At 38.0% G+C, this 22,420-nt stretch overlaps 1 protein-coding gene across 22 annotated transcripts in view; it reads left to right on the top strand.

Moving 5' to 3' along the window:
* Window positions 1–22,420, top strand: part of ERC2 (ELKS/RAB6-interacting/CAST family member 2) — a 979,000-nt gene that overhangs the window by 156,770 nt on the left and 799,810 nt on the right. For 14 of the 22 annotated variants that reach the window (XR_002337958.1, XR_002337955.1, XR_002337954.1 and 11 more), the window contains one exon: window positions 22,211–22,234. The exons of the other annotated variants lie outside the window; for them this stretch is intronic. Coding sequence is in view for 11 of the 14 variants with exons in the window: in XM_021070728.1 (XP_020926387.1) it covers window positions 22,211–22,234 (24 nt within the window). In the remaining 3 variants the exon portion in view is untranslated. The remainder of the gene's footprint in view (window positions 1–22,210; window positions 22,235–22,420) is intronic. 22 annotated transcript variants of the gene reach the window in all.

Here is a 22,420-nt window from a genome sequence, read left to right as displayed (position 1 = left end):
TTTATTGAATTCATAAACTGTAGTGAGCTATGTATAGCCATATATAAAATGTATATATATAAATTTTCATATATATAAATTTTCATATATACATAGATATAAATTTATTCACAGCTACAAGCATATCATCCTCATTTTACAGTGGAAAGAGCCGAGGGCAAATAATTTGCCAGAAATTAAACAGTATAAATAGTGGTAGAACCGGTTCTTGCTTGAGTCCACAGTGGATTTCCATAACTCCTCTAATAACAGAATTTTCTTTGCCCCTTTAAAAGGTTACTTAAAAGCTTATTTAAAGGAATAAGTAAGGAGGATCTTCACAGACAATGTAAACTTATCCTATGTTTATTTTTTCCTCCTTTCTAAAACCATAAAGCCTGCAATTCTTTCCATTCTTATTTCCCCTTGGATTTTTAAACTAAAGAAATAAAATCTTTAAATATTTAGCAAAAAAAATTCCACTCATTTCACAGGCCCCTGTCTTCATTGGTTTTGTGCAACAACCTTTTCCTACTCCACAGCTAAGGACTCAAATGGTGATGAGAGGGACAATCATGCATTTTATTTCTTAATTTTTATTTACTTATTGCTATTATTATTATTTTGCTATTTTAGGGCCACACCCACAGCACATGGCAGTTCCCAGGCTAGGGGTCAAATCGGAACTGTAGCTGCTGACCTATGCCACGGCCACAGCAACGCAGAATCAGGGCCACCTCTGTGACCTATAGCACAGCTCAAGGCAATGCCATATCCCGAACTCACTGACTGAGGCCAGGGATTGAACCTGCATCCTCGTGGATCCTAGTTGAGTTCGTCAACCACTGACCCATGAAGGGAACTCCCAAAAGGGACAGTCATGCATTTTAAATAGTGTACAGATGCATGGATTCAGGAGAGCCATTGGCCCTAGTATAACTTGCTGAGGGCTTTGGTATGTTGAAATTTATGTAACTCAGGATTAATAGTTTATCTTATTCAGAAAAATGGCAGTGGGACTTAGAGTTACTAAGGTTTTACACTAGAACTTGCTTCAGTTTAAATCCTTCCATTTGATAATGCTTTTGTTCTGGGCAGCAGCAGTATCTGCACTGTTAGACACTTTCTTTATATCCGTGTTGTACCTGATAGATTAGCTCTGTTCCAGACTCAAATATGAAAGGTTTTTTTTTTTTCTCCTTTCCCAACTTTAAAAGCCTCAAATGAATTATTAAACAAAATAAATATCCAGGGATTAAAAAAAGTACTTTGCAAGTCCTTGTTTAAAAATAATTTTTATTATCCTTTGGGAGAAATTTCTATTCACTTTTCGCTGGTTTAAAGATTTGAGAAAGGCTCTTAAAGCATATGAAATGTATCCATATGCTTATGAATGCTTACATGGATTTCCGTCTTTGCTAAGGAAAATGTTATTAATAATATGTATAAAATTATCCAGATAAAATAAAAACAACCTCAAATTGATATTATGCAGGATTGGTATTGAGGGATCTTATTTCTCAGCCAAATAACATATTCTTCCATTAATGGTATCTATAAAGGAATCATTCCTCCTTTCTGGTTTTTGCTTTGGCTTTCCCAATGGATAACATGGATCTTCTGTGACTTATCATTATATTTTCCAGGTTCCTACGTGGCCCCTTCATTCTTGATATTTATCTCATATTTCTTTTTGTTGGGGGGCGGGGACTTTCCTTTAAACTCTTCAAAGTCTTGAAGCTCTCAGGTGGAAGAATGATAAATCTTTCAAAATTCTCTAAAGATATTCTTTAAGAAGTTTTTTTGGGAGATGAGAGTTACTTCATCGTGGTTAGAATTAATCATCTGTTCCAACTCCTGAAGTCCTGGAGCCACTAGGGTTGGAGTGTGGTTATGGCAGCTGCACCATCGGTGGAATGTGGTAGATGGGATGTGTCTGGGCCAAAGATGTTTGACTCCAGGGTGGAAATCTTGCTCATGGCAGCTGTTGCACATACCCTAACACTAATTATGTGGTAATAGGATCTTTCTGCAGTTCGGTGACCAAATAAGACTGATACATGGAGCTGTAAGGGAAACACCAGGACAGAACAATGTGGTGAGTTTGGTGCCTGGGCTTTATAACTAACAGTGCTGCCATCTCTGCTGCGATTTGTTTGGGCCCCAGTTTATCCTTCTGTAAAACAAAGCAAAGATGATTCTTCTGATCCTTTCATCACTAATGTTCAGTGATTCTCTTGTTAAATGTTTGTTGTCTTTTTAAGGTACATATACCAGCTTTTACAGTGTTTTACTTGCTATTGAAAGCTTAGCATCTGAAACGGCCAAACCAAAAAGTTCCTGTGGGTTAAAGGTTTTATTTGTATATGACACAGTAAAACATAATTTCACATCTCCCCTGCCCGTTGCTTTCGTCTCTTTCCATTGCATTTTGGGTTTGTATATTCATAATAACTGTGGCTTTTAAAAAATGATAGCTTCCTATGACTTTGCTGTACAGCAGAAATTGACAGAACATTGTAAATCAACTACAATAAAAAATTTAAAAAAAGGAAATAGATAAAATAAACATGATAGCTTCTTGTGAACTGGACTGGGACTTGCTAAGTATCAGATATGCATTATTGCTTAACTTTGTAATGGTTTTGTGATATGTTTGTATTATTAGCAGCTTTGAAAAGATTTAGAAACTGAAATCTGGATAAGTAACCTGCTAATGTCACACAGCCCAGTTTAGGTTGTGGAACCCTCTGTCTAGTGAGGATCAGATTGACCCCAGAGCTGATGAGTGACCAAGCTGGAGATCAGTGTCAAACTGTTTGACATCAAATTCAGGATCTTAATTGAGAGTATTATTCTTGTTCAAATATTTAGGACTTTGTCGAATTAATTATTCCTTTATTTCCTCCTAGAAGTTTGTGATTCTCCTTAATTTTTCTAGTCTCTTTACTCATTATGTCTGTTGTTGGATGTCAGAAGCTTGCCTTGGCATGGTTATGTTGGCACCATGAAGATCACCAATGTTTTGCATATATTGCCCTTTAAGAATTCCTTGCCTGAAATAAGCATAATCACATCACTATCATGTTATGCATATTTTACTTCTTTTTAAAATCTTTAATTATAACAGCAATTGTAGTAGACCCTTCTTGGGGTCTCTGGCTACCTTTAAAAAATAGCCTTCTCTTTTGAGTGGCTCCTGATTGACAGGGTCAGCTGCCACAACTGATTGATTCTTGGTGGACACCATGCCAAGACCATTCTATCTTCTGTCGTGGGTATTTACAATTTAGAGCAGAATTGTTGAAGCCAAGTCACGACTTCTTGCACAGATTCCTGCTATGTCTGATTGTTCTTTTCCTGAGTTTTGTCTTCATAGTTACTGTTTTGATTTAGAGAGATATATTGATATGCTTTTCATGCATTCCCTTCTTTGGCTTAAGGTAGGCTAAATCAATTTCTGTTGCTTTAAGCTCAAAGAATATTAACTAACCTAGCAATGAGGAGTACATGACAGGTGTCTTAGTCCATTCAAGCTATTATAACAAAAATGCCCTCGCCTGGATTGCTTATAAACAACAAATATTTATTTATTGCAGTGCTGGAGTCTGGGAAGTCCAAGATCAAGGTGCTGGCAGATTTGAAGTCTATTGAGGGCCTATTTCCTAGTTCAGAGGCAGTTGTTTTCTCACTTATTCTCACACGGTAGAAAGAGTGAGGGAGCTTTCTGAGACCTCTTTTATGAGGACACCATTCCCATTCATGAGATCTCTACCCTTAGGACCTAGTCACCTCCAAAAGGTCTCCTCTCCAAATACCATCACAGTGGGGATTAGGTTCCAAGATACAAATTTTTGGGGAACCTAAATGTCCAGTCTAAAACAGTATGTATTGAAAAATTATTCTTGGGAGTTCTCGTCGTGGTGCAGTGGTTAACGAATCCGACTAGGAACCATGAGGTTGCGGGTTCGATCCCTGCCTGCTCTTGCTCAGTGGGTTAACGATCTGGCGTTGCCGTGAGCTGTGGTGTAGGTCGCAGATGCGGCTCGGATCCCGCGTTGCTGTGGCTCTGGCGTAGGCTGGCAGCTACAGCTCTGATTTGACCCCTAGCCTGGGAACCTCCATATGCCGCAGGAGGGGCCCAAGAAATGGCAAAAAGACCAAAAAAAAAAAAAAAAAATTCTTGAAAAACATTTTTGCAGAAGGCATCCATAATACTTTTACTTCCCATCATTTTTAACAGCTTCATTGATATATACATCATGTATCATAAAACTCGCCCTATAAATGTGTAATTTAAACATTTAAACATCATTTAAAACATTTTCATCACCTCCCCCCAAAATCCCGTGCCCTTTATTCATTCTTTATTCCCCTCTCCTCCAGCAGTGATCATTCTGATGTATTTTCTTCTAGATGTTTTTCTTGTTTATTTATTTTACTTTTCTGTGGTATGTTGGCCATATTTTTGTTATGGGATATGATATATTCATTCATATTTATTCTCTCTATAATGTACAATATAAAGTGTACATATGTGTATAAAATATTAAAGATGATAGGCATTGTGTGGTAGTAATCTTACTTTTGTGCAAGAGAAGTGAAGATGAAGATCTTCGATTCTAGTTCATTAATAAAATGGAAAAATTTAGGGAGTTTAAGGAATTAGGCTATTTAGGACCCCGTGTATTCACATTTTCCATATATATCATTCAAGTTATAGTTTGTAAAATAAGATTCATTTCACACCCTTCATGATTTTCCCAGTCACTTAAAATTCCACCCAGAGCAGACAAGTGTATGGATATGCTATTTAAAAGTACAAATGAATAAAATATTTGAATTGTAAAGCTTAGTACTTGTCATTTCAGATAACTCATTAAAGGTTCCCTCAGACTGTTATTTTTTTGCTTTTTGGGCCACACCCGTGGCTTATGGAAGTTCCCAGGCTAGGGGTCAAATTGGAGCTACAGCTGCCAGTCTATGCCACAGCCACAGCAACGCCAGATCTGAGCTGCGTCTGTGACCTATACCACAGTTCATGGCAACGCCAGATCCCCAACCCAATGAGTAAGGGCAGGGATTGAACCTGCATCCTCATGGATACTAGTTGGATTCATTTCTACTGCACCACAACAGGAACTTCCCAGACTGTCTTTTAAATGATGGTAATGAAAATAACTCTACAGAATTAAAATTGAGATATTATGTGTCACTTAAACAGCATATATAATAATATATAATTATATAAGATATATTATATTTATAACATATATTACATGTAAAGTATATTTATTCATATTTGACCTGGCAGGTTTTCTTTTTTGACTTGAAAAGGAAATTAAGCATATATACCTATCAAATAGCACATAGTTCAATTAGGGTTGAATGAGTGAATGAATTATCCTCTTTGTCTACTTTACCAGTATTATCTTGTACAAAGAGGCTGTACTCATGCTTTACTAAGATTTTATTAATCACACAAAGTAACTTTTCAGTGTGCTCCTTAGGACTATTTCTACAATATTATTTTCATGATGTTTTCTTCACCTTTCATTTACCAAATCATTTTTTTCAATGAATTTTATTATGTTTATCATTTTAACAACCATCATCACAACCTAATTTTAGAACATTTCCATCCCCAACCCCCAGTGCACCCCTCTCTCCCTCTGACCTGTCCTTTTTGGGAACTGTAAGTTTTTCACAGTCTGAGTCTGTTTCTGTTCTGCAAATAACTTTATTTGTATCCTTGTAAAATGTTTTTTAAGTCTTACTGAAGTATAGTTGATTTACAAGGTTGTGATAATTTCTGCTGTACCACCAAGTGACCCAGTCATACATATACACATATCCATTCTCTCTCAGATTCTTTTTTCAAATAGATTTATCACAGTATACTCAATAGTTCTCTGTGATGTACTGCAGGTCCTCCTTGGCCAGTCACTCCATATACCTCATTGTGCATATGTCAAACCCAATCCCCCAGTCCCTCCTTTGCATCTTTTTTTTTTTTTTTTTTTTTTTAGATTCCACATAGAGGTGATATCATATGATGTTTGTCTTTTGTTGTCTGACTAACTTCACTTAGTATGATGGTTTCTAGGTCCATCCATGTTGCTGCAAATGACATTTCATTCTTTTATATGGCTGAGCAATATTCCATTGTATATATGTACCACATATTCTATATCCATTCCTCTGTTCATGGACATTAAAGTTGATTCCATGTCTTGGCTGTTGTTCATAGTGCTGCAGTGAACATTGGGGTACATGTATCTTTTTGAGTAGTTTTTTCCCTGGATAGGTGCCAAGGAGTGGATTGCTGGATCATGTGGTGGTTCTATTTTTAATTTTTTGAGGAATCTTCATAGTGGTTCTCACCAACCTCTTTTCTCTGCACCTTTTCCAGCATTTATTGTTTTTAGACTTTGTGATGATGGCTGTTCTGGCTGGTGTAAGGTGGTACCTCATAGTAGTTTTGATGTACATTTCTTTAATAATTGGTGATGCTGAGCATCTTTTCATTTTTTTTGGCCATCTTTATGTCTTCTTTGGAGAAATGTTTGTTTAGACCTGCCCATTTTATGATGGGTTTTTTTTTTAAATGTTGAACTACGAGAGGTGTTTATATATATTTTGGAGATTAATCCCTTGTCAGTTGCTTCATTTGAAAATGTTTTCTCCCATTATGTGGGCTGTCTTTTGATTTTGTTTATGTTTTCCTTTGCTGTGCAAACACTTTTAAGTTTAATTATGTCCAATTTGTTTATTTTTATTTTTAATATTCTAGGAGGTGGATCAGAAAAGATATTGCTGTGGTTTACATCAAAGAGTTTTCTGCCTATGATTTCCTCTAGTAATTTTGTAGTATCTGGCTTTACATTTAGATCTTTAATCCATTTTGAGTTTATTTTTGTGTATGCCATTAGAGAATGTTCTAATTTCATTCTTTTACTTGTAGCCATCCAGTTTTCCCAGCACTAATTATTGAAGAGACTGTCTTTTCTCCATTGTATATTCTTCTTGCCTCCTTTGTCATAGATTAGTTGACCACAGGAGCGTGGGTTTATCTTTGAGCTTTCTGTCCTATTCTACTGATCCATGTTTCTGTTTTTGTGCCCGTACCATGCTGTTTTGATGACTGAAACTTTGTAGTATAGTCTGAAGTCAGGGAGCCGGATTCCTCCAGCTTCGTTTTTCTTTTTCAGGATTGCTTTGGCTTTTCAGGGGCATTTGTGTTTCCATACAAATTTTAAAATTACTGTTTTAGTTCTGTGAAAAATGCCATTGGTAATTTGATCAGGATTACATCGAACCTGTAGATTGTCTTGGATAGTGTACTCATTTTGACAATATTGATTCTTCCAATCCAAGAGCATGGTATATCTTGCCATCTGTTTTGTGTCATCTTTGATTTCTTGCCTTGGCGTCTCATAGTTTTCAGAGGTATTTCAGAGGTATTTCAGAGGTATTTTGTCTCTTTAGGTAGGTTTATTCCTAGGTATTTTATTCTTTTTGGTGTGATGATAAATGGGGTTGTTTCCCTAGTTTCTCTTTCTTATCTTTCATTGTTAGTATGTGGAAATGCGATTGATTTCTCTGTATTAATTTTGTATCTTGCACTTTACCAAATATATCAATGAGCTCTAACAATTTTCTGGTAGCATCTTTAGGATTTTCTTGGTATAGTATCATGTCATCTGCAAACAGTGATAGTTTTATTTCTTCCTTTTCAATTTGGATCCCTTTTCTTTCTTTTTATTTTCTGATTGCCATGGCTAGGACTTCCAAAACTATGTTGAATAAAAGTGATGAGAATGGACATCCTTGTCGTTCCTGATCTTAGTGGGAATTCTTTCAGTTTTTTACCATTGAGAATGAGGTTAGCTCTGGGTTTGTCATCTATGGCCTTTATTATGTTGAAGTAGGTTCCCTCTATGCCCACTTTCTGGAGGTTTTTTTTTTTTTTTTTTTGTATCAGAAATGGGTGTTGGATTTTCTCAAAAGCATTTTCTGCATCTATTGATATGATCATATAATTTTTATTCTTCAGTTTGTTTATGTGGTGTATCACACTGATTGATTTGTGGATGTCACAAAATCCTTACATTCCTGGGATGAATCCCACTTGATCATGGTGTATGAACCTTTTAATGTATTGCTAGTATTTTGTTGAGGATTTTTGCATCTATGTTCATCTGTGATATTGGCTTGTAATTTTCTTTTTTTTTTGTGGTGTCTTTGGTTTTGGTATCTGGGTGATGGTGGCCTCATGGAATGAGTTTGGGAGTGTTCCTGCTTCTGAAATTTTTTGGAATGATTTCAGAAGGATAGGTGTTAACTCTTTTCTAAATGTTTGTCTAAATTTGCCTGTGAAGCTATCTGGTCCTGGAATTTTGTTTGTTGGAAGTTTTTTAATCACAGTTTCAATTCCACTATTTGTGATTGGTTTGTTCATCTTTTCTATTTGTTCTTGGTTTAGTCTTGGAAGATTGTACCTTTCTAAGAATTTGTCCATTTCTTCTAAGCTGTCCATTTTATTGGCATATAGTTGCTTGTAGTAGTCTCATGATCCTTTGTATTTTTGTGATGTCCATTATAACTTCTTCTTTTCCATTTCTAATTTTATTGATTTGAGTCCTCTCTTTTCTTGGTGAGTCTGGCTAAGGATTTATCAATTTTGTTGATCTTTTCAAAGAATCAGCTTTTCATTTCATTGATCTTTTCTATCATTTTCATTTCTAGTTCATTTATTTCTGTTCTGGTCTTTATGATTTCTTTCCTTCTGCTAACTTTGGGTTTTGTTTATTCTTCTTTCTCTAGCTGCTTTAGGTATAAAGGTGGGTTGTTTATTGGAGATTTTTCTTGTTTCCTGAGGTAGACTTGTATTGCTACCAACTTCCCTCTTAGCACTGCTTTTGCTGTATCACATAGTTTTTGGATGATTGTGTCTTTGTTGTTATTTGCTTTTCAGCATTGTTAAATTTTCCCTTTGATTTCTTCAGTGATCCATTGGTTATTTAGTATCATATTGTTTAGTCTCCACATGTTTGTGTTTTTGGCAGTTTTTTTTCCTTGTTGATTTCTAGTCTTACCACATTATAGTTGGAAAAGATGCTTGGTAAGATTTTACAAGGATTGATTTTAGGCTGGAATGCAATATATCCTAGAGAATGTTCCATGTGCACTTGAGAAGAATATGTATTCTGCTTTTGGCTGGAATATTCTATAAATATCTATTAAGTCCATCTGGTCCAATGCCTCATTTAAGGCCTGTGTTTACTTGTTGATTTTCTGTCTGGATGATCTATCCATTGCTGTAAGTGGAGTGTCAAAATCCCCCACTATTACTGTGTTATTGTCAGTTTCTCCTTTTTAAGGCTGTTAGCAGTTGACTTACATATTGAAGTGCTCCTATGTTGGGTGTGTATATATTTACAACTATTATATCTTCTTGGATTGATCCTTTGATCATTATGTGATGTCCTTCTTTGTCTCTCATAACATTCTTTATTTTATAGTCTATTTTGTCTGATATGAGAATTGCTACTCCAGCTTTCTTTTGATTTCCATTGGCATGGAATATTTTCTTCCATTCTGTCACTTTCAGTTTGTATGTGTCCCTAGAACTGAAGTGGGTCTCTTGAAGACAGCATACATATGGGACTTGTTTTTGTATCCATCTGTGTCTTTTGGTTGGAGCATTTAGTCGATTTACATTTAAGGTAATTATTGATATGTATATGTTCTTATTGCTATTGTTAATTGTTTTGGTCTTTTTTCTTTCCTTCTTGTTTTCTCCTCTTGTGGTTTGATGGCTATCTTTAGTGCTGTGTTTGGATTGCTTGTCTTATTTATGTATGTATCTATTGTAAATTTTCGGTGTGTTTGAATTGCTTTGTCTTATTTGTGTATGTATCTATTGTAAATTTTCAGTTTGCTGTTACCATGAGGTCTATATATACAAGATTGTTTTAAGTTGCTGGCCGCTTAGTTGCAAAGGAATCTCCAGTATCCTGCATTTATTTCCTCCTCTTCTCACGATTTCTGATTTTGGTAGCATATTTGTGGTGGATTATTTCCTAGCTTTACTATATGCTTGCCTTTACCGGTGAGCCTTGTCATTTGTAATTTTCTTGTTTCTCATTGTAGCTTTTTCTTTTCCATCTAGAGAAGTTCCTTTAGTATTTGTTGTAAAGCTGGTTTAGTGGTGCTGAATTGTCTTAGCTTTTGCTTGTCTGTAAAGCTTTTGATTTCTCCTTCAAATCTGAATGAGAGCTTTGCTGGGTAGAATATTATTGGTTGGAGGTTTTTTCCTTTCATCACTTCATTTGAATCATACCACTCCCTTCTGTCCTGCAGTTTCTTTTTTTCTTTTTCTTTTTCTTTTGGGCTGCACTGCAGCATATAGAAGTTCCAAAGCTAGGGGTTGAATCAAAGCTGCAGCTGCTGGCCTATGCCACAGCTGCAGCAGTGTTGGATCTGAACCACTTCTGTGATCCACACCATGCCTCATGGCAACACTGGATCCTTAACCCACTGAGCAGGGCCAGGGATCAGACTCATGTCCTCATGGGTTCTACTTGGGTTCCTTACTGCCAAGTCACAATGGCAACTTTTGGCTTGCAGAGTCTCTGATGAATTCAGCTGATAAGCTTACTGGGGTTCCCTTGTATGTTATTTGTTGCTTTTGCCTAGTTGCTTTCAATATTTTCTCATTGTCTTTAATTTTGGTCAGTTTGATTAATATGTATCTCAGGGTATTCCTCCTTGGGTTTATTTTTTATGGTGTTTGTTGTGCTTCCTGGATTTGAGTGAGTGATTCCTTTCCCATGGTAGGGAAGTTTTTGGCTATTATCTCATCAAATATTTTCTCTGGCCCTTTCTCTTCCACCTGGCATCCCTGTAATGTGGATGTTGGTACATTTAAAGTTGTCCCAGAGTTCTCTTAGACTTAGAATTTCTTTTCCTTTATTTTTCTTTATTCTATTCCTCATCAATGATTTTTTCCGGTTTGTATTCCACCTCACTTATTCATTCTTCTGCTTCCTATATTCTGCTGTTGTTTCTTCTAGTGAATTTTTTATTTCAGTTATTGTTTTTGGGATCTCTGCTTGCTTAATCTTTAAATCTTCTATTGCTATAATTTATCAATCTTTACCTCAAGCTTATTTCCAAGATCTTGAATCATCTTAACTATTATTAATCTAAAGTCTCTGTCATGGAGCTTGCTAATCTCCAGTTCACTTAGTTTTTTTTTTTTTTTTTAACTTCTTTTTCTTTCATCTTGGTCATATTTCTCTGACTTTTCATTTCTTATAGCTTTTAGTGTGGTCTCCTTTTCCCAGCTATAGGGTTGTAGCCTCTCTTGCTTCTCATGTCTTGCCTCTTGTGGAGGAAATCGGTTCAGGAACTTGTTGCAGACTTCCTGATGGGAGGGACTGGTTCCTGCCCAGTAGTAAGTGGAGCTGATTCTTGTCCCTCTGGCAGATGGGGCTTTGTCTCTGGGTGTGATTAAAGGCAGCTGTCTGCCTAGAGGACTTCAGGCAGCCTGTCTGCTGATGGGTGGGTTTGTGTTCCCACACTGTTTGTTGTTTGGCCTGGGGCTTCTCAACCCTGATGGGTGGGGCCAGATTTTTCCAAAATGGCCACCTCTAGGGGATTTCACACTGATGATTATTCTCAAAACTTCTACCTCCCAATGTCTTTCCCCCACTGGGAGCCATAGCTGCCCCTTGTTTACGCAGAGATCCTCCAAGATTTGCAGGTAGATCTGACCCAGGTTCTTTTGGAATCTCTGCTTTTCCCTGGCACCCAGTGCACATGAAAGCCCATGTACACACTCCTAGAGCAGAATCTCTGTTTCCACCAGTCCTGTGATACTCCTGTGTGCAAGCCCTGCTGGCCTCCAACACCAAATGTTCCAGAGGCTCCTCTTCCCAATACTAGACCCCCAGGTGTGGAAACCTGACTTGGGGTTTGAAACTCTCACTCCTGTTGGAGAGCCTGTGCAATATATTTTCCAGTCTGTGGATTGCCCACACAGTGGGTATGGAATTGCTTATAATGTGAAAACACCCCTTGTACTGCCTCAATGTGGCTTCTTCTTTGTCTTTAGGTGTAGGATATCTTTGTTGGTAGTTTCGAGTCAATTTTTTAATTTTTCTTTTTAGTGCCATACTTGTGGCATATGGAAATTCTCAGGCTAGGGGTCAAATTGGAGCTATAGCTGCTGGTCAATGCCACAGCCACAGCAATGCAAGATCTGAGCCACATGTGTGACTTACACTGCAGCTCACGGCAATGCTGGATCCTTAACCCACTGAGCTAGGCCAGGGATCGAACCCATATTCTTATGGATACTAATTGAGTTCATTTGTGCTGAGCCTAGTGGGAATACCCTATTTTGTTAGTGGTTATTCAGCAGTTGGTTGTAATTTCTTTGTTTTTGTGTGAGAAGGTCAGCTTAAATCCTTGTACTCTGCCATCTTAATCTCATCTCAACAAATAATCATTTCTTAAAGCAGTAATAGAGGTGAAGTTTATTTTGTTTTGTTTTTAAAGTCGACAGAATTGTTTCTCAAACCTGTATGTACCTACAGATTACCTGGTGGTCTTATTAAAATGCAGATTCTGATTCTGCAGGTCTGAGTGTGACCTGAGATTCCACCTTTATTACAAGAACCTGGTGATGCTGATGCTGCTGGCCCAAGGGTCACATTCTGAATAGCATGGAGGTCAGTTAGGCCCCTTTCCCAAGTGTGGAGTGACTCAAGGGGCAGAGACAAGCAGGGGACTACTTTAAGAAGAATATCTCCTCATGAAAACTTGAAGAGCAAGGGCTAGAGTTTGAGCACATCATGTAGGTCAGAGGTAGAGTTTGAGCAAATTTGTAGGTCAGGGAAAAATTAGTAGTTCAGTGTCTGCCACCCACCTATTTGAAATGGTATTAATTTGTTTTAAAAATACTTAGATGGCTAAATCTTAAAAATAAACATGGGGGGAGCAAAGAGGAGGTGAAAGGGAAGAAAATTGCAGTAAAAAATTTAAAATGTCATTTATACCTAAGATTTGCTAAGGAATTAAAATGAAAGAACTGTCCTCTAACTGCATGTGGATACTTTTTTATTATTAATAGTCAACTATTAATAATGGAAAAGTTTCCGTCTTAACAATTGTTTCTATTTTTGCATGTTTTGGGTTGCTTTGCTTTTTTTTTTTTTTTTTGTCTTCTGCCATTTCTTGGGCCACTCCCACGACATATGGAGGTCCCCAGGCTAGGGCTCGAATCAGAGCTGTAGCCGCCGGCCTACACCAGGGCCACAGCAACGCAGGATCCGAGCCGCATCTGCAACCTACACCACAGCTCACGGCAACGCCGGATCCATAACCCACTGAGCAAGGCCAGGGATCGAACCCGCAACCTCATGGTTCCTAGTCGGATTCGTAACCACTGCGCCACGACGGGAACTCCTTGGGTTGCTTTTCTAAATACATTTAAAAAACATCAGTATTTCTGGGAGTTCCCATTGTGGCTCGGTGGTAATGAACTGACTACTATCCATGGGGACCTGGATTTGATTCCTGGCCTCGCTCAGTGGGTTTAAGGATCCAGCGTTGCTGTGAGCTATGGTGTAGGTAACAGACATGGCTCAGATCCTGCCATTGCTGTGGTTGTGGCATAGGGTGGCAGCTGCTCCTCCGATTCAGCCCCTAGCCTGGGAACATCCATAGGCTGCACATTCGGCCCTGAAAAGCAAAAAAAAAAAAAAAATCAGTATTTCTTAAACTTTTATTTATTTCTTTATTTATCTGTAACCTGTTGCAGCATTGAAAGGTGTCAACATCAGGGCATGCTACTGTCCTTTAGTAGTTGCTTATATATTACTGGGTAATATTAGGGAAAGAACCCTGATCTTCAAAACAGAAATGGTTGGTATTCCCAAGGGCCCCTTGTAGAGTTATTTATGGACAAGTTAACGGGAAATCAATTTTACCCATCTTTGAGTTGGTCTTAAAACAACTGTTTCCTGTTTTCCCTTATTTAAAAAATACCAAAGTACTTAGCATTTTGTTTCCCACTGTTTTTGATGGTCAAAAACTTAAGTTTATTATGTTCATTTCTATGTCCAAATGGGAGGAGAAAGGAGAGACATTTTAATTCTGGGCCTCTAGCCACCACCACTTTCTCAACAGCAGTAATAACAGTGAACATTTATTTGTGTGCCAGGCTCTATGCTTCATGCTTTATGGGAACTTGTTCACTTGAGCATCTCATGTGCTCTTTGTGCAAATCATGTAATTCAGTTATGATGATTATTTTCTGTTTATGGATGAATAATTTGATGCTCAGAGTACCTAAGTAATTTGTCCAGGGTGACATAGGCTGTCATAGATAAGTGCAGGATTCAAAACCCAGCTTATCACTACTGCTGTTATAAGCCCGGACAAGTTTAGTCATTTTCTCCACATCATATAGGTGGTTAGTAGCAAGGCTGAAATTAAACTTCAGTCCTTAACTCTCAGCTCAGAACAATATTCCAGTACTGTGCCACCTTATAGTATTGGTTTGTAATGAAAACCAGAACTCCTTGCTTACAAAAGCAACTGCCAAGAGGGCTTTCCCATGTATACTGTTTTTACTATTATCAATCTTGGCAAAATGTCACATATTATCAACCAAAGTGGATTTTGCAGTTATCACTTGACAGCGCATCTGTGTGAGGATCCCAGAATCCTGCTGCTTTGGTGCTTTTTTAAAAAAAAATCACCTATCAATATTCTTCATTACCTACATGCTTATTCTGTCTACCCTAAAGGAAAAAGCCCAAGACCATATGTCTAAATATTAATTTTTTATACCTTTCTCAGCAGAGCAACTCTTGTACAGAACACGGGCCACATGTTTTTAGCCAATGCCTGCTGTTTATCTTTTCATATACATGACACAGCGCATGGAAGGTTTAGAGCCACAAGGAGTGCTGCACATCCTGCACACAGGATTATGGAAAAAGGGATCAGAGAACTTGCCCTTAATATTTGAGTAGAGACAAACTGGAAAATGATAAATAGGAAAATAAAGTCACAAGAGAAGTAGAGCAGGCCAAGTTGTCTGCAAAGAGATTTTGTTTTCTTTGAAAGAGTTATGTTAAGCCCTTGCTTGAGAAGGAGTATGGATTTATTAAAAAAAAAAAAGTTCAAGGCTTTTGGGTATAAGCCAATTCATATTTTTATATAGCTAAGAGACGGTTTTCATAGCAATGAAACCCTAAACTGCTTTATAGTACAAAACTTTATCATTTTTTGTTTTTTCCCCATAGTGTGGAAAAGAGCTTAAGGTCACAAATTTTTTCAAATCTGCCAGGAACTCATATTTTCCATGTTTGGGGATAAGACATAGTAGATTCTAAACATCTGGCTAGTCCCTATTTAAATAATTGTGTGTTCCATGCACATTATACATATATAATTATATTTTCATTCTATTTACCTTTTTGTGTTTGAGACATTCTGAAATCTGGATTAGATTCTGACTCCAGTAGCTATTGGAAGTCCCTGTTTTAAATGTTGGCTAAGGAAAAGTATATTTTCCCTCCTTTTCTATATGAACTCAAATATGGCTTCGTTTCTTATATTTTCATTGTTCTCCTTTTTTCAACGTTGAATGACTATTGAAGCCTGTAAGAATTGTGCAAAATGAAGTTCTATAGTATGTTTAGATCGGGGGAGACTTCAGAATTGGCTGGAGTAAACTTCAATATTAGACCCTGGCCTGTATTTGCTAACGATGTGATTGCAGTCAAATCCCTTAAGCCAGCCCAATTTATTCTCTTTTGAAGTGGACATAGTTCTGGCAGCTTTGGAGCAGTTTTGTCAGACAAGTGAGCTAGTGGACGTGAGGAATTTTGAGTTTTGGGGCTGAGAACAGGAAAGAGTAATCGGAGGTCAAGGATATTCTTCCTACTCTCCCCTACCCCCAACTCCCCCCACCCCAACTACAGCAAAACAAAGAAGAGTGGAAACCAGCCTCATTGTTACCCCGTGCTGACCGGTGAGACAGTTTTCCTTCTAGTCTTTTTAACTTTCTGCCCATATTTTACTCACTATTTATTTGATGCATATTATGTGCTAGGCTTGGGGTCTGATACAAATTTGGCCCAGAACCTGACCTTGAGAAACTCACTTTCTCTCTCTCAATCTTCCTCTCTGTCTCTCTCTCTTGGAGATTTTCCTTATTTTTTGTGTGAGCATAGCAGTGTTTTGAAAGATTTATTTGCCTTTATCTGACCGTTGAGTACTAGGACATCCTATCAGAAAATTAGCCTACCATAAAACCAGAAACAGAAGTCATTAGGACTTCCTTTATTGTCTGAGTCTTGGAATCAATTGGGCAGACTCATCTTTTTAGCTCCCATTCTGTTTACCTGTGTTTAATGGGCAAAACAATGATTTTAAACTTTTTTCTTTCTTTGGACTGGAGATAGGGCTAGCCTTTCCTATCCAGGGCAGAGTTCAACGTATGAAATTTAGGTGTGGGAGGAAAAGGTTAAAAAGTTCTGGTTTATAGGCCAGGTACCAGGATAAATATGATGTATTTTATTTGCACTCCTAGCAGAGTGACTGCAGAGAGAAGGTGGATGCCCTTTTGTTGCAGCTACTTTGACTGTTTTAGCTGAAAACAGCTTTGTTTTCTTCTGTGGTGTTCTCAGTGGTCAGCTGTGGAGAAGGAAGTTTGCATTTTGAGCTTAGATTTCTTTGAGGACAGCTAGAGGATGATCCTACTATCAGGGTGGGGAGTAAAAAACTTTCTGAATATTCATCCAACCAGGTTCACTTTTGTGCTTGAAGGGAATTAGGTGTTCCAAGTTGATAGCAGGTTGATTGGGACCCTGGTGATGTCTCATCCTGATGCAAATGGATATTGGAAGGGATTTTCTCTCCTAATGTGCAGTGGGGTGGAAGCAAGAGGAGTGGTTGAGGCTTTGGGAAGCTGAGACCACTGTGATGACTGGGAGATTGCAGAGAAATGGCCCTAGAACACAGCCTTAAAATTTGCTTGTTTGTAGGTACTTGATGCAGGTAACAAACTGAAAGGAATGCCCTTGGCTATTGATCTAGTGAAGTTTAAGTGGCTGCTTCAAAGAAATGTGCTTTCATGGTTGAGAAGGGAAAGACGATTCAATTTGAAGGAATTGGATAATCAAGGAATGGAGGAAATTGAAAAAGTGTGTATCTTTTAAAATTTTTTTTTTTTTTTTTACTTTTTAAGTCTTTTGACCTTTATAGAAAGTACTTTTGGCTTTGCCAGAGTTTTCACCTGTACTATTGTATCCTGATCTTTAAGAGTTATTGTTTTTTAAAATTGAGCTTGTCTTCTGATAGCTACATAGAAGCTATTACTACTTTTGCAAGGACTTAGAATGGCGGTCTAAATAAATTACCCTTGGAGTATCCCAGGCTATTTAACTACTGGGTAGGACTGGTGATGCAGAGGTTAAATGATTTAGCTTATCTCTCATCCTCTCAATAAAAGACACCACTGCCTTTTCCTAAGTTGTCAAAGCGGAGAGCCCCACCCCCTTTTGGTCTACTCTTAGGGTTATTGGAATACATACCAGGATGGAGTCCAGGATCCCAGAAACCAACATCCTGGATTTGGCAATGTATGTGTGCTCTTGGGCCTGTCAATTAACCTTCGTGGATCTGATTTTCTCATATATAAAACGAAGTTAACAAGCTAAACTTTAAGACCTCTTTGAGCTCTAAGAATGCTGATACCATGCCATCAGCATGTCAGGTGGGTTTTATCTTTTAGAATGTGGGTTTTTGTGCTGTTCTCACAGCAGCAAACCCTATCCTATCCTCGTTGGTATAATCGATTACTGTTTACCTGTTACTTTTAAGAGCTTTATATGTATTAACTCACTTAATCCTTATAATAACCTTATGCAGTAGGAATTATTACTCTCTCACTTTTCCAAATAAGAAAATTGAGACAGAGAGGATATTAATTTCAGTGGGTTATTTATTAAAAGTGCTGTTACTTTATTTTAAAATTGAAATTGTCTATGTTAAATATCCAACTAGATATAGATATATGGTAAATAATTTTTGAAACTTGATTGAGTTGACTCTTTAAAACAATGAGGGGAAAGAGAAGGGGAGAGATTGTTTTAAAATTTCTCCCCATCCTATGAAGCAGAAAGATTATCAGTGTTCTACGAGGTACATTCATTTTGCTCAAGGATCCATTTTTAGAAATAAAGAGATTCCTGCTTATCTTTTTTTTTTTTTTTTTTTTTTTTTGTCTTTTTGCTATTTCTTTGGGCCGCTCTCACGGCATATGGAGGTTCCCAGGCTAGGGGTCGAATCGGAGCTGTAGCCACCGGCCTACGCCAGAGCCACAGCAACGCGGGATCTGAGCCACGTCTGCAACCTACACCACAGCTCATGGCAATGCCGGATCGTTAACCCACTGAGCAAGGGCAGGGACCGAACCCGCAACCTCATGGTTCCTAGTCGGATTCGTTAACTACTGCGCCATGACAGGAACTCCAAGATTCCTGCTTAAATATTTTAAAAGAGAATGGCTTGCTCAGTGGGTTAAGGATCCGGTGTTGCCGTGAGCTGTGGTGTAGGACGGTGGCTACAGCTCCGATTTGACCCCTAGCCTGGGAACCTCCATATGCCGCAGGAGCAGCCCAAGAAATGGCAAAAAGACCCCCCCTCCCCCCGCCAAAAAAAAAAGGAGTTTCCGTCGTGGCGCAGTGGTTAACGAATCCGACTAGGAACCATGAGGTTGCGGGTTCGGTCCCTGGCCTTGCTCAGTGGGTTAACGATCTGGCATTGCCATGAGCTGTGGTGTAGGTTGCAGACGCGGCTCAGATCCTGCGTTGCTGTGGCTCTGGCGTAGGCCGGTGGCTATAGCTCCGATTCGACCCCTAGCCTGGGAACCTCCATATGCCGCGGGAGCGGCCCAAGAAATAGCAAAAAGACCAAAAAAAAAAAAAAAAAAAAAAAAAAGAGAGAGAGAGAGAGAATGGAAATACATGATATGTGAATTTGAGAAATTTTTGAACACTAAATTTTAGGTTGATTTATCAGACTGGTCATGCTTAGATCATTCAGTCTACCTGGAAAATAAATTTTACTTCTTAATAAATGTGCAACATGGAAGTATGTATCATGACAACTTCTGAATAAGGAATAGCTTGGTTAGTATTTAATTTTAAGAATTTCTGTAACTGTCATAATTGCCTGCCCATCTCACCACTCCTGCCCACCTCCCTATTCTTTATTTCAGCCATCCTGAAGTATTTATGCCAATTCAGAGGTCAGATGGTATAGCGATTCATGCAGGGGTGCTGAAGTCAGACTACCTGGATGAACACCTGGTTGTGCCACTTGACTAGCTAGGTGACTTCCTGCAAGTTACTTAACCACACTGGCCCTCCATTTTCTCATTTGTTAAATGGATATCATAATAGTGGTTACATGACTGAGAAATTGTGAAGAAATAAAAAACTTAGAACTGGGCCTGGCTTGTGGTAGGGGCTATAGAGATTTTTGCTGTTACTGTTCCATAATAGGTCTGGTCTGTCTTTGCCTCTGGGGTTTTTTACTTTATTTACTATTTCCATCATTCTCCACAGGCTTAACTTTCATTTATTCTTGAAGACAAAGCTCAGTAGTAGCTCTTGGTTTAGGGTATTTTCTTACATGTGTCCAGCCTGGGTTACATTCTCTTTGCATTTCTAACCACATGGCTATGACTTCTATTGTATTGCCACTATCGATTTATTTGTCCACATGGATTGGGAGCATGGACCATTTCTTTTCCTTTGTTTTCTATTTTGATATTTCAGGAGTATAGAAAGACACTGGGTAAATGCATATTGAATAATTAAGTGGATTGATTTTTCCCTCCATTCCTCTCTCCTCATTCTTCTTTTCTACTTTCCTTTCTACCAAACTTCCTCCCTCCTTTTGCCCTCAAACCTAGCACTTGATGCATTATCTGAATTACTCCTCACAGAAACTCTATGAGGTAGGTATTATGATTATCCCCGTTTTGCAGGTTTGGAAGCAAAGGATGAGGGCAGTAGGCAACTGGCTCATCCAAACCTTTAACAGAGTTATCTTCCATTGTTGCTGTTTTGCTCAAAGCATTTTGGCAGTTAAATTAATTAATTAATTAATTATGATTTTTCCATTATAGTTGATTTTTTTTTTAAATTCCCTACTGGCTAGTTTATGTGAACTGCATTAGAAAGTCAGTCTTATTTTTGGTCACTCTCAGAAAAGGTGATTTCCAGTGTGATCATCCTGATTCCTCATGTTTGTCTCCATGTAAACTTGGATTGTCTCAGAAACCCAAGCCATGTTCAAAGGGCAAAGATTTGCCAGTGTCAAGAATGTTTAAAATGATTTGAGGACAGTTGCAGACTCCCAAGAGGCTTGGCAACAGCCACGTCAGTGGGCTGAAGACGGTTGATACTCCTATGGACTTTGTTTTGCTGTGGTTTAGGGATGGTTGGCTGGTGGAGGGGGACCACATCATCTTATGACCCCACCTAATGTTTTCTTTTGTGACACTTGTATTGAAATATAATTCATGAACCATACAGTACACCCATTTAACATGTAAAATTCATTTGTTTTTGGAATATTTACAAAGTTGTGCAACCAACAACACCACCACTAAGTCCAGAACATTTTCATCACCCTCAAAAGAAACACTTTAGCAGTCATCTTCCATTCTACCCAAACCCGCCTGATAATCATCAGTTTATTTCTGTCACTGGACCTGGTTGTGCCATATTTTATGTACTCTTTCATCAGTTGATTGACATATAGGTTGTTTCCACTTTCTGGCTACTATGAATAATGGTGCTATGAATATTTGTGTATGAATCAACTTCTGAATAGATAAAGATAATGTGGTATATCCCTGTAATGGTAATATTCATCTATATTAAAATAGAACGAAATATTGATACATGCTATAACATAGATGAACCTTGAAAACATGCTAGTGAAAGAAAGAAATCACTAATTGCATGATTCCATTGGTATGGAATGTCTAGAATAGGCAAACCCATAGAGAAAGAAAGGAAATTAATGGTTACTAGGGCCTGGGGTAGGGAGAAGGGATGGGACATGACTTCTAAAGGGTACAGAGTTTCTTTTGGGGATGATGAAAATGTTCTAAAATTATTTGTTTATGGTTGTACAACTTTTAACTATACTAAAAAGCACTGCATTTTACATTTTACTGGGGTGAATTATATATATAACAGTTGTTTACTTTGAATTCAGTACCCTGGCACGTATTGTGACACATACCTGAGAAAGAGTAGTTGTTTGCCATGCTCTAGGAATTTCTCAATGGATTTTCCTAAATGGAAAGTTTGGGTGGACACCAATGAAAAGTTTAATAAAAGTATCACTTGGTGCTAGTTTCTGGATACAGGCCACACTCAAAAAAATCTCAATCTCTCTGTGGAATTCAGAAGGGTTTCCAAATGTGGACTGCTCCAATATTTATGTAACTTAGATAGGGTATTATCCATTCCTTATAATACCGAGAGTTCCCTTCAGGCAGGATCTAGGCCCCCCCTTAGGTTCATCTTGATTCCCATATTTGTCATTGTGTCTGATCTGCACCAGGGAAACGTGTTTGGTGAATGGATGAGTAACTCTGTTTTGGAAGCCTCCTGCCTTCTTCCTTCCTTCAGTTTATAGCTGCCTGTTTTCATTAGCCTGGGGGTTGCCCCGTGGGGAGGGTACTGCTGAATTCACCAGCTGTCTTCATACAAGGGTTTCTTTTTTCACCACTGGTAACTACAGCACTTCACTCTGATTTTGGTTAAAATATTGACCTGGAATGATAGGGGGGTACTTCTGGAGTGTTGTGTATTCCTCCCTGGTAATATACCTAAGATATTGGGTTCCTGGGTCAGTGAGATTTAAATAAACAAAAGGTAGAATAAACCTCACTTTATTTTCTTTTCTAAAATCACATTTATGAAGCATTGATATAAATTCTATGTAGCTTATGGGCCTTTGCTGTAATAAGAAATCGCTTTTCTTTTTCTTTTTTTTTCTCTGTGAAGGTACTTTATGTTGATTAAGTTCTTTCTGTTAAATATCCTTGCTTGCACTGGACTTTTCTTTGTGTTGATTTTTGCTTCATTTTTTTTTTTTTTTCATTTCCCACGCTGTTCAGTTACTGGATGCCAGAAGAACCAAGGTTTGTCCACTCTTTGCGGCTCGTTCATTTTGCTCTGCATAGCCTCACTTTCTCCTGTGTATGAGTGTGTTTGTCTCTGTCTGCATTTGTTCCCTTTTGCTTGCAGATGCAGTAATCCTGTTTACTAAACCTTTCACAGCTTTATTTGTAAAAAATAAAGTCCTCGTTTGTGTCTACTTGTAGTGG

The sequence above is a fragment of the Sus scrofa genome, chromosome 13 (genome assembly GCF_000003025.6).
Source record: "Sus scrofa isolate TJ Tabasco breed Duroc chromosome 13, Sscrofa11.1, whole genome shotgun sequence".
Taxonomy (NCBI): domain Eukaryota; kingdom Metazoa; phylum Chordata; class Mammalia; order Artiodactyla; family Suidae; genus Sus; species Sus scrofa.
This window is presented reverse-complemented; position numbering and strand designations above follow the sequence as displayed.